Raw genomic sequence first — 12,500 nt, forward strand, 5'->3', positions numbered from 1 at the left:
TCCCTCCCTCCCACTCTCCCTCTCCCCCTCTCCCTCCCTCTCTCCCTCTCTCCCTCTCTCCCTCCCTCCCACTCTCCCTCTCCCCCTCTCCCTCCCTCTCTCCTTCTCTCCCTCCCTCCCTCCCTCTCTCCCTCTCTCCCTCCCTCCCTCTCGTCTCTCTCTCTCTGTGGTTGTGGTGTCTCAGTAAACCCCTGATAACACCTCCAGCCCCCTGTGGAGTGAAGGGGCAGCAGCAGTGGACCCAGGGGGCCGGTGGGGAGCGACGGAGCAGAGCAGTGACGGAGCAGACCAGTGGAGTTCCTCACAACTCTGTTTATTGAGCGAAACACACACACACACGACACACACGGTTGATGTTCTGTAACTCTTTGGTTATTCAGCTGTTGTGCTGAGTGTTGTCTGTGTAACCATGGTGACGTTACCACGGGGATGACACCCGTTCGCTCTCGACACAGCGGAGGAGAGTTGAATCTCTGTACGGCTGGAGTCTTGGCCGTGACATCATAACCTGCGAGGCTTCTGATTGGCCCGAGGATGTAATCCTGTGATACATAGTTAACCATGTATGGAGACCCCTGTAATAGTAAACATGGAGGCACAGTGTCCCCCCCTTCACATGGCACACACTTTCCTCTTTTAGAACATCAAATCAAACTTAAATTATCAGACAACTTTCAGATTTCAGACTTTCATTTGACTAAGTATCGATTTGTGAATGTACGCGGGCATGTCAGTGAATATTTACATTGTGACGATCCCGATACATGATTGTGTAGGCCCCCTATACATCCCAACGCACACAGACACACACGAACTTTAAACGTGAAATGTAAACCTGTAAGTGGTAGTAAACACACAAATACCTCCTAAAACACGTCTTCAAACATATCTTGAGTCAAAATCATCACCTAGCCCAGCAACCCGACGCTAAGGCTAACATTCCCTAACAAACCAAGGCTAATGCTAACATAAACAAACCACGGCTAATACTAACATTAACAAACCACGGCTAGTGCTAACATTACCAAACAAACCATCTTTGTAAGTCTATGTTGAATTGATGGTTCAGCTTTCGACACGGTTAGTCCATGTCTAGTTGATGTGGTTAGTCCATGTCTAGTTGATGTGGTTAGTCCATGTCTAGTTGATGTGGTTAGTCCATGTCTAGTTGATGTGGTTAGTCCAGTCTAGTTGATGTGGTTAGTCCATATCTAGTCGATGTGGTTAGTCCATGTCTAGTTGATGTGGTTAGTCTAAGTCTAGTTGATGTGGTTAGTCCAGTCTAGTTGATGTGGTTAGTCTAAGTCTAGTTGATGTGGTTAGTCCATGTCTAGTTGATGTGGTAAGTCTAAGTCTAGTTGATGTGGTTAGTCCATGTCTAGTTGATGTGGCTAAGTACATGTCTAGTTGATGTGGTTAGTCCAGTCTAGTTGATGTGGTTAGTACACGTCTAGTTGATGTGGTTAGTCCATGTCTAGTTGATGTGGTTAGTCCATGTCTAGTTGATGTGGTTAGTCCATGTCTAGTTGATGTGGTTAGTCCATGTCTAGTTGATGTTGTTAGTCTGAGACTAGTTTTGGGGCGAGAGGCTGTTCCCCCCCGCTGCACTAGGGGGCACCACGGCAGCAGCAGCGTTTCCCGCCTGGACGTCAGCGAAACCCATCCTCTGCCTCCTCTTCCTCTGCTCCGTCATCTGGAGAACACACACACACACACACACACACACACACACACACACACACACACACACAAACACACACACACACACACACACACACACACACACACACACACACACACACACACACACAGAGTCAGTGTTTGTTTGTGTGTGTGTGTGTGTGTGTGTGTGTGTGTGTGTGTGTGTGTGTGTGTGTGTGTGTGTGTGTGTGTGTGTGTGTGTGTGTATGTGTGAGCATGTGTGTGTGTGTGTGTGTCTGAGACAGTGTGTTTGTGAGCGTGTGTGTGTTAGGGTATGTGTGTGTGTGTGTGTGTGTGTGTGTGTGTGTGTGTGTGTGTGTGTGTGTGTGTGTGTGTGTGTGTGTGTGTGTGTGTGTGCATGTGTGTGTTTACCTGCTCCTTCAGCTCGTTGAGCTGCGAGGTCAGGGTGGTCACCACCTTTGCTGTAGATCCCAGCTTGTCCTGCAGCATCCTCATCTCGTTCTGCTCCCCATCGCCGTCGGATACCACCAGCGACATCGCCTGCATCCTCGGGAACCAATCCAGATTCTTGTTCTGGAAGCACACAGTGTTACCTCAGGGGGGGGTATGTGTGCGCTTGCGAGTGTGTGTCTTTGTTTTGGGTATCCTTTTGTGCGTGTGTTTGTGTCTTGGTGTGTGTGTTTGTGTCTCTGTGTGGGTCTTTGTGTGTGTGTCTCGGTTTGTGTTTGTCTCGGTGTGTGTGTATGTGTGTCTTTGAGTGACACTTTGTGTTTGTGTTTGTGTGTGTGTCTGTGTGTGTGCATTCTTTGTGTGTGTGCGTACGTGAGGTTGTGTGATTGTGTATATGTCTTTGTGTGTGTGTCTTTGTGCATGTGTGCATGTGTGCATGGGTGTGTGTGTGTGTGTGTGTGTGTGTGTGTGTGTGTGTGTGTGTGTGTGTGTGTGTGTGTGTGTGTGTGTGTGTGTGTGTGTGTGTGTGTGTGTGTGTGTGTGTGCGTGCGTGCGTGCATGTGTACCTTGATCATGAGCCCCACGTAGCTCTCCGGTCCGGTGTAGTCCGTGCGGTTCTTCTCGCGGATCAGCACGATGAAGTACAGGTAGTTCCAGATGTTGTGCTCCAGCTTGATGTGCTCCTCAAACGAGACCGTCTTGTTGTCAAACTTGTCTCTCTCCAGACCTGCAGACACCAGAGTTCTGTGAGCTTCTCCAACCTCTGGTCTGGGGAGAACCCGTTGACGGAGACCATAGATATACATACTGACTGGATATCTTCAAGCCTTCTTTTTAAGCCACTTTCAAGCGGGTTGGTTTCTGACACACAGGTGTATTAGTCAGGTATTGAGTTAGTTAGTTAGTTAGCTAGCTAGCTAGTAAGCTGTACTAACTACATATGTATTAGTTAATTAGCTTGTTAGCTGATTCACTTTTCCCACAATGTTTTAGCGAATTAGTTAGCTACTTAGTTAATTAGCTGGTTAGCTTTACCCACCAGACTCTTACGTTTTTTTGATAGTTATCTAGATGACTGTACCCACCACTGATGATGAAGTTATTTAGTTAGTTAGCTTGCTGGCTTTACCCACCACAGAAGATGAAGTTATTTAGTTAGCTAGTTAGTTAGCTGTACCCACCACAGAGGATGAAGTTATTTAGTTAGCTAGTTAGTTAGCTGTACTTACCACAGATGATTAAGTTATTTGGTTGGCTAGTTAGCTAGCTGTACCCACCACAGATGAAACAGGTGGTCTTCAGGATCTCCTCTTTCCTCTGTTTCTCGCTCCTCAAGTCAGCAAAGGTGTCGATGATGACTCCGAAGATGAGGTTGAGAACGATGATGATGACGATGAAGTAGAAGAGCAGATCATACAGGACCCTGGCAGGAAACAGAGGCTCCTGGAGACAGAAACACACACTGTTACCCCCGAGCAGACCTCTGGACCCCAAACTGTGCACGGCCACCGACATGTTGGGTGGAGAGATGTGGAGATGTTAACATAGATGTATAGATGGTAGAAGGTGCATAGATATGCAGATGATAGAAGGTGTATAGATGTGTAGTTGATAGAATGTGAATAGATGTGTAGATGATAGAAGGTGTATAGATGTGAAGATGATTGAAGGTGTATAGATGATAGAAGGTGTATAGATTTGGAGATGATAGGTGTATAGATGATAGGTGTATGGATGTGGAGATGATAGAAGGTGTATAGATGTGGAGATGATAGAAGGTGTATACAGGTGTAGATGATAGAAGGTGTATAGATGTGGAGATGATAGAAGGTGTATACAGGTGTAGATGATAGAAGGTGTATAGATGTGTAAAAGGTGTATAGATGTATAGATGATAGGAGGTGTACAGATATTTAGAAGACAGAAGGTGTATGTGTAGACGGTAGACGGTGAGGTACATTTTTGGAGGGTTTCCGTAGGACGTCCCCGACTCCGCCCCCGTTCCGGAGGCCGTGGTTCATCACCGTGACGATGCACATGAGCAGGGTGTCACAGGCCCGCTCGGAGCCCACCTCCTCTGTAACACACGCCGGGTCAGGGACACACCTTCTGGGGGATCTGTCTACGCTCATATCTCTATGTAGGTATGCATGTTAACGTGTGGAGGTGACGTAGCACTGATGACGTAGTACTGATGACGTAGTACTGATGACGTAGTGCTGATGACGTAGTACTGATGACGTAGCAGTGACCCTCCACCTCCTACACGAGATAGACCTGGATCTATCTTGTGTATATCTATATTTAGCTATGGATGTAACATATCTATCTACATGTATATCTCTATGTAGGTATGTATGTGAACACGTGGAGGTGATGTAGCACTGGTGGCATAGCGCTGGTGACGTAGTACTGACCCTCCTCCTGCAGGGCGGTGCTGGCGGGCCCTGAGGTGCAGCTCACCCCGTCTGAGGAGCAGGAGTTCAGGAAGTCCTGGGTGGCCTCGCTCTGGGGCGGACCTGGAGCCACACATCTACTTAGTATAGCTCTACGTGTTGTATCTCTACAGCTACTTACTATAGCTCTACGTGTTGTATCTCTACAGCTACTTACTATAGCTCTACGTGTTGTATCTATACATCTATTTACTAAAGCTCTACCTGTTGAATTTCTACATCTACTTGCTATAGCTCTACGTGTTGTATCTCTACAGCTACTTACTATTGCTCTACCTGTTGTATCTCTACATCTACTTACTATTGCTCTACGTGTTATATCTCTACAATTACTTACTAATGCTCTACGTGTTGTATCTCTACATCTACTTACTATAGCTCTACGTGTTGTATCTCTACAGCTACTTACTATAGCTCTACATGTTATATCGCTACATCTACTTACTATAGCTCTACGTGTTGTATCTCTACATCTACTTACTATAGATCTACGTGTTATATCTCTACATCTACTTACTGTATCTCTACGTGTTATAATCTAGATAGTGTAGCTCTACATCTACTTACTACAGCTCTACGTATTACAACCTAGATAGTGTATCTCTACAGCTTTCTGAACGTTCTTAGTAATGCAGCTCTACATGGGTCAACTCTGGGTGTTATAGAGCTGTTACTAGCTATAGAGCTAGTACATTCTGAACCTCTACTAGTGGTTGTAGCTCTATATTTGGAAGCTTAATAGCAGGTAGAAGTCGGGGTTACCGGGTAGAGGTCAGGTGACCTGGTAGAGGTCAGAGGTCACCTGGTAGGGGTCAGAGGTTACCTGGTAGAGGTCAGGTTACCTGGTAGAGGTCAGAGGTTACCTGGTTCAGGCAACCTAGTAGAGGTCACTGGGTAGGGGTCAGAGGTCACTTGGTAGAGGTCAGAGGTTACTGAGTAGGGGTCAGGTCACCTGGTAGAGGTCAGGTCACCTTGTAGAGGTCAGAGGTCACCTGATAGAGGTCAGAGGTCACCTGGTAGAGGTCAGAGGATACCTGGTTGGGGTCAGAGGATACCTGGTAGGGGTCACAGGTCACCTGGTAGAGATCAGGTCACCTTGTAGGGGTCAGAGGTCACCTGGTAGAGGTCGGAGGTCACCGGATAGGGGTCAGAGGTTACCTGGGAGGGGCAGCAGGGGGTCCACCTCCATGATGAAGTCGTTCTTGAGGCAGAGGAAGCCCACGATGGAGAAGAGGTAGACCAGGATGAGGGCCAGCAGCGCCGTCAGCAGGATGGAGCGCCCGTTCTTCGTCACGCTCTTGATCACGTTGAACAGCGTCTCCTCCCGGTAGATCAGGTCAAACAGCTGCACACACACACACACACACACACACACACACACACACACACACACACACACACACACACACACACACACACACACACACACACACACAGGTCAAACACACGCATACAAGCACACGCAGGTCACACACGTGCACACACAAAGCTAACACACACACGCAGGACTCACACAGGCAGGTCACACGCACGCGGGGTCAAAGACACACGGGTCACACACACCCAGCTCACACACACCCAGCTCACACACACCCAGCTCACACACACCCAGCTCACACACACCCAGCTCACACACACCCAGCTCACACACACCCAGCTCACACACACATAGATCACAGGTCTGGGGGTCTGGACTACATGGTGGGGGCTGAGCGTCTCCTACCAGGATACTGTAGAAGAGCTCGTGGACGCAGAGACCCAGGGTCGAGGTCAGCACGTAGGCCAGGTGGTAGATGAACTCCACATCCATCACCATGGCCTTGTAGCCCATGATGAACGTCCCGTTGTTGCCCACGAAGCTCACCACAAACACCATCTTGTTGATCAGCTGCACACAAAAAAACTAGAGCTGTCAGTTAAACGCGTTATTAACGCCGTTAACGCAAACCAAATTTAACGGCGTTAAATTTTTTATCGCGCGATTAACGCAATTATTTTATAAAAAAAAAAAAAAAAAATTTTTTTTTTTTTTTTCCTTTGGCTCAAAACAAAGAAGCAGTAGCCTGACTGCTATGTTCAAATGACATTTGTTCAAAGCAGTCGTTTAATTGCACTATAGGCTCTTTTTTTGTATCGTCCTGTTTTGATCAGTGTATATGCCAATGTTGTTATCAATAAAAAATCATTTGCACAAGGCAAGCCGATGCACTTCACCATGTTGATAAGAGATTTAAAATGAGAAGAATTATGGGACAAAAAAAACAAGGGATATTTAGCACAGAAAAAGAATTTGCGATTAATCGCGATTAATTAGAGTTAACTATGACATTAATGCGATTAATCACGATTAAATATTTTAATCGCTTGACAGCTCTAAAAAAAACACAACGAATTACCCATGCCCAGGTGGTAGATGGGTAATGTAGTTTCTTACATTGACGGTTTATTTAAATAGGGACTGAATCATAGATAAGCTTGAGACAGTCATCTGATGTTTGCCTCATAGTGTTTTTAGCCAAAGTTAATTTACAACGCTTGTCCCTAGTGGGGCTTTTGGTGGAAATAATAATACAGATTAACAGTATTAAAAAGTGAGAAAATGGAAATGAAAATGAAATAAAATGAAAAAGAAAAGATGCAAGTATGCGAGCAAGATTGTTGAAATAGCCACCATTTTGGGTTTCTTTCCCAGAAGTATGAGTGTATGTCCTATGCCCAGGTGGTAGATGGGTAATGTAGTGTCTTACATTGATGGTTCCCAGCACTATGACAGTGTTTTCTATGCCCAGGTGGTAGATGGGTAATGTAGTGTCTTACATTGATGGTTCCCAGCACTATGAGAGTGTTTCCTATGCCCAGGTGGTAGTTGGGTAATGTAGTTTCTTACATTGATGGTTCCCAGCACTATGAGAGTGTTTCCTATGCCCAGGTGGTAGATGGGTAATGTAGTGTCTTACATTGATGGTTCCCAGCACTATGAGAGTGTTTCCTATGCCCATGTGGTAGATGGATCGTAGGATGAGTGCCACGGTGATCTGCCGCAGCCCGCCTCGCTGGCTCAGGAGGAAGAGCAGCGACAGGCCGGTCAGAACCCAGAACATCATCAGCAGCATGGAGTCATCGATCGCCCCGGCTGAGGAGACCGGGAGGAGGAGTGAGGGAGTACTAATACTACTAGTACCTTGTGCAGAGTCCAAGGAGTACTGATACTACTAGTACCTTGTGCAGAGTCCAAGGAGTACTAATACTACCAATAATACTACTAGCGCCTTGTCCAGAGCCGTACGGGTAATAGTTCTAATACTAGTACCTTGTCCGGAGTCGTAGGGATAATAGTACTAATACTACTAGTACCTTGTCCAGAGTCATAGGGATAATAGTACTAATACTACTAGTACCTTGTCCAGAGTCATAGGGGTAATAGTACTAATACTACTAGTACCTTGTCCAGAGTCGTAGGGGTAATAGTACTAATACTACTAGTACCTTGTGCTAGGAGTACTAATACTACTAATAATACTACTAGCCCCTTGTCCAGAGCCGTACGGGTAATAGTTCTAATACTACTACCTTGTCCGGAGTCGTAGGTGTAATAGTACTAATACTACTAGTACCTTGTTCAGAGTCATAGGGGTAATAGTACTAATACTACTAGTACCTTGTCCGGAGTCATAGGTGTAATAGTACATATACTAATGGTACCTTGTCCGGAGTCGTAGGGGTAATAGTACTAATACTACTAGTACCTTGTCCGGAGTCGTAGGGGTAATAGTACTAATACTACTAGTACCTTGTCCGGAGTCGTAGGGGTAATAGTACTAATACTACTAGTACCTTGTCCGGAGTCGTAGGGGTAGAAGAAGGCGATGATGAGGTTGATGAAGACGGCCAGGTTGAAGGAGATGGAGCCCCACAGAGTCATCCTCCGGGAGAACCAAAACAGCACCGGCATGCCTGGGGACAAGATACATACTATAATACATACTATAGATTGATACATACTATAATGCATACTATAGATACATACTATAATACAAACTATAGATACATACTATAGATACATACTATAATGCATACTATGGATACATACTATAGATTCATACTATAGATACATAATATAATACATACTATAATACATACTATAATACATACTATAGTTACATACTATCGATACATACTGGTACACATACTATAGAATGGCACTGGCATGCCTGGGGACACAATATAAATACTATAATACATATACTGGTACATACTATAATACATAGACTGGATACATACTATAATACATAGACTGGTAAATACTATAATACATATACTGGTACATACTATAATACATTGTAGGTATAGGTAGTTATAGTTAGTTAGTAGTTATATCGTATTAGTAGCAGTATAACTAGTAGTACTGGGTATAACTAGTAGCAGAGGTGTTCTTACTGTGGAGCTTCTTCTGCCACTCCATCCCGCCGTATATATGACTAGTATTAGTTATATCGTAGTAGCAGTATAACTAGTAGTACTGGGTATAACTAGTAGCAGAGGTATTCTTACTGCGGAGCTTCTTCTGCCACTCCATCTCGCCGTGCAGGAAGGACGCCTGTTCGAAGAAGTGCGTGATCTTGGAGCCCTGCTCGTCCTGCTCGGTGGTGTTGAACACCCTTATCTTGGACTCCTCCGTCAGGTACTCACAGATGGGGTGGACGGGGAACACGATCTGCTCCATGCTGCGGTCGTCACGCACGATCTGGAACACACACAGTACTGCTGTAGCACAGGGACAGCTAGAGTACTATAGTACAGCTATAGTACTATAGTACAGCTAGAGTACTATAGTATAGCTATAGTACAATAGTACAGCTATAGTACTATAGTATAGCTATAGTACTATAGTACAGCTAGAGTACTATAGTACAGCTGTAGTACTAACACATAGTACTACTGTAGTCCTAAGACAGCTATAATACTTTCACAGGACTGCTGTAGCACTGGGACGGCTAAAGTACTATAGTACAGCTATAGTACAATAGTACAGCTATAGTACTATAGTATAGCTATAGTACTATAGTACAGCTAGAGTACTATAGTATAGCTATAGTACAATAGTACAGCTAGAGTACTATAGTACAGCTGTAGTACTAACACATAGTACTACTGTAGTCCTAAGACAGCTATAATACTATCACAGGACTGCTGTAGCACTGGGACGGCTATAGTACTATAGTACAGCTATAGTACTATAGTACAGCTGTAGTACTAACACATAGTCCAACTGTAGTCCTAAAACAGCTAGCGTACTACCACACAGTACTGCTGTAGTACTGGGACAGCTAGAGTACTACCACACAGTACTGGTACTGTGCTGGTCGTAGTATTAGTTAGTATCTCTATCTGGGCAGTGTGCTGGTCGTAGTAGTACCAGTTATTACTAGTTAGTACCTCTATCTGGGCGGTGTGCTGGTTGTAGTAGTACTAGTTAGTGCCTCTATGTGGGCAGTGTGCTGGTTTTAGTAGTACTAGTTAGTACTACTAGTTACCTCTATCTGGGCAGTGTGCTGGTTGTAGTAGTACTAGTTAGTACCTCTATCTGGGCGGTGTGCTGGTCGTAGTAGTACTAGTTAGTACCTCTTCTGGGCTCTGGGCTGGTTGTAGTAGTACTAGTTAGTACCTCTATCTGGGCGGTGTGCTGGTTGTAGTAGTACTAGTTAGTACCTCTATCTGGGCGGTGTGCTGGTCATAGTAGTACTAGTTAGTACCTCTTCTGGGCTCTGGGCTGGTTGTAGTAGTACTAGTTAGTACTAGTTAGTACCTCTATCTGGGCGGTGTGCTGGTTGTAGTAGTACTAGTTAGTACTAGTTAGTACCTCTATCTGGGCGGTGTGCTGGTCATAGTAGTACTAGTTAGTACTAGTTAGTACCTCTTCTGGGCTCTGGGCTTGTTGTAGTAGTACTAGTTAGTACTAGTTAGTACCTCTATCTGGGCGGTGTGTTTCTCGTAGTGCTCCAGGGGGTCCGGCTCCACCACAGCGGTGGGCGTCTTGGCCTTCAACATCTGGGAGAGGGGCCGGTTGTTCAGGTTGAGCTGAGGGAGACACATCAGACAGACAGGTTAGACCGGCACATCGTCAGACAGACAGGTTAGTCCACCCCATCAGACAGGTTAGTCCACCACATCAGACAGGTTAGTCCACCCCATCAGACAGGTTATCCACCCCATCAGACAGGTTAGTCCACCCCATCAGACAGGTTAGTCCACCACATCAGACAGGTTAGTCCACCCCATCAGACAGGTTAGTCCACCACATCAGACAGGTTAGTCCACCCCATCAGACAGGTTATCCACCCCATCAGACAGCTTAGTCCACCCCATCAGACAGGTTAGTCCACCACATCAGACAGGTTAGTCCACCCCATCAGACAGCTTAGTCCACCACATCAGACAGGTTAGTCCACCCCATCAGACAGGTTATCCACCCCATCAGACAAGTTAGTCCACCCCATCAGACAGGTTAGTCCACCACATCAGACAGGTTAGTCCACCCCATCAGACAGGTTAGACCGGCACATCAGACAGACAGGTTAGATCGGCACATCAGACAGACAGGTTAGACCGGCACATCAGACAGACAGGTTAGACCGGCACATCAGACAGAGAGGTCAGACCGGCACAACAGACATGTTAGTTTACCACATCGTCAGACAGACAAGTTAGACAGGCACATCAGACAGGTTAGTCCACCACATGGTCAGACAGACGGGTCAGCAGGAGGACATCAGTACCATGGAGGAGATGCTCTCATCGTCCTGTTGGCTCTTCTTCAAAGACTTCAGCAGAGTCAGCAGCACCTTGTTGTGTCTGGCCAGCTACACACACACACACACACACACACACACACACACACACACACACACACACACACACACACACACACACACACACACACACACACACACACACACACACAGTGAATGCAATATCCCCATTAAACACACAAGATTGCTGAGATGTAAACAAGCCAATAGTGAAGCAGGGAGCCTGTAGTCAACCAATCAGATCGTACCTGTAGTGCGAGGATGTAGATGTTGTGTCCCACCTCGCGGGGCGAGACCTCACCCCCCTCAAACTCACTCTCCTGTTGGTACGCCTTCTTTATCACATCCAACTACACGCACACACACACACACACACACAGTAAAGAGACACACACATTGTATATAGTTATAGTAATACAGTTAGGTATGATATGGAAAATAGATATAGGGTATTGTTTATAGTTAGAGTAATATATATATAGGTTAGTATATATAGGTATACAAATATACTTGGTGTAATATAATAGATATAGGGTAGTGTTATAATTATAGTATACAGTGAAGTTTGACATGGTAAATAGATAAAGAGTAGTGTTAAACTTATAGTAATAGATAAAGGGTAGTATATATAGTTATAGTAATATAGTTAGGTGTGATATGGTAAATAGATATAGGGTTATATTTATAATAATAGATATACGGTAGGATTATAGTTATAGTATATAGTTAGTAATAGATGTATGGTAGTGTTAAAGTTATAGTATATAGTTAGTTATAGATATAGGGCAGTGTTATAGTTATAGTATATAGTTAAATATAGATATAGTGTTCTGACCAGCTCACGAGGCCGCAGGTTGAACAGGATTCTCTCTGCGTTCTCGCTGTCATGACGACTCTCCATCAGCGCCAGCAGCAGCTTGGAGGCGTTGTCCTGGTAACCAGAGGGCACACCATGACAACCAATACCCATACAGTATATCCATGCAGCTACAGCTCCAGCACTATTTCCATGCTAGATACAGTATGATTAGCATACCTTAAGCTCCAGCACCATGTCAATGTGGATACAGTGTGGTTAGCATACCTTAAGCTCCAGCACCATGTCCATGCTTGTTACAGTGCG

At 45.2% G+C, this 12,500-nt stretch overlaps 1 protein-coding gene across 1 annotated transcript in view; it reads right to left on the bottom strand.

Moving 5' to 3' along the window:
• Positions 1–292: 292 nt before the first annotated feature.
• Positions 293–12,500, bottom strand: part of itpr3 (inositol 1,4,5-trisphosphate receptor, type 3) — a 43,738-nt gene continuing 31,530 nt past the window's right edge. Inside the window, exons 46-61 of the mRNA XM_030365761.1 lie at positions 12,213–12,308; positions 11,626–11,727; positions 11,345–11,428; positions 10,536–10,646; positions 9,120–9,312; positions 8,403–8,522; positions 7,526–7,701; positions 6,292–6,456; positions 5,727–5,913; positions 4,530–4,631; positions 4,071–4,189; positions 3,390–3,555; positions 2,679–2,839; positions 2,074–2,235; positions 1,556–1,693; positions 293–1,507 (exon numbers count right to left, since the gene is read on the bottom strand). Of these exons, the coding sequence (XP_030221621.1) occupies positions 1,571–1,693; positions 2,074–2,235; positions 2,679–2,839; positions 3,390–3,555; positions 4,071–4,189; positions 4,530–4,631; positions 5,727–5,913; positions 6,292–6,456; positions 7,526–7,701; positions 8,403–8,522; positions 9,120–9,312; positions 10,536–10,646; positions 11,345–11,428; positions 11,626–11,727; positions 12,213–12,308 (2,067 nt within the window). The 3' untranslated portion in view covers positions 293–1,507; positions 1,556–1,570. The remainder of the gene's footprint in view (positions 1,508–1,555; positions 1,694–2,073; positions 2,236–2,678; positions 2,840–3,389; positions 3,556–4,070; positions 4,190–4,529; positions 4,632–5,726; positions 5,914–6,291; positions 6,457–7,525; positions 7,702–8,402; positions 8,523–9,119; positions 9,313–10,535; positions 10,647–11,344; positions 11,429–11,625; positions 11,728–12,212; positions 12,309–12,500) is intronic.

Source organism: Gadus morhua, chromosome 1 (genome assembly GCF_902167405.1).
Source record: "Gadus morhua chromosome 1, gadMor3.0, whole genome shotgun sequence".
NCBI classification, from domain to species: domain Eukaryota; kingdom Metazoa; phylum Chordata; class Actinopteri; order Gadiformes; family Gadidae; genus Gadus; species Gadus morhua.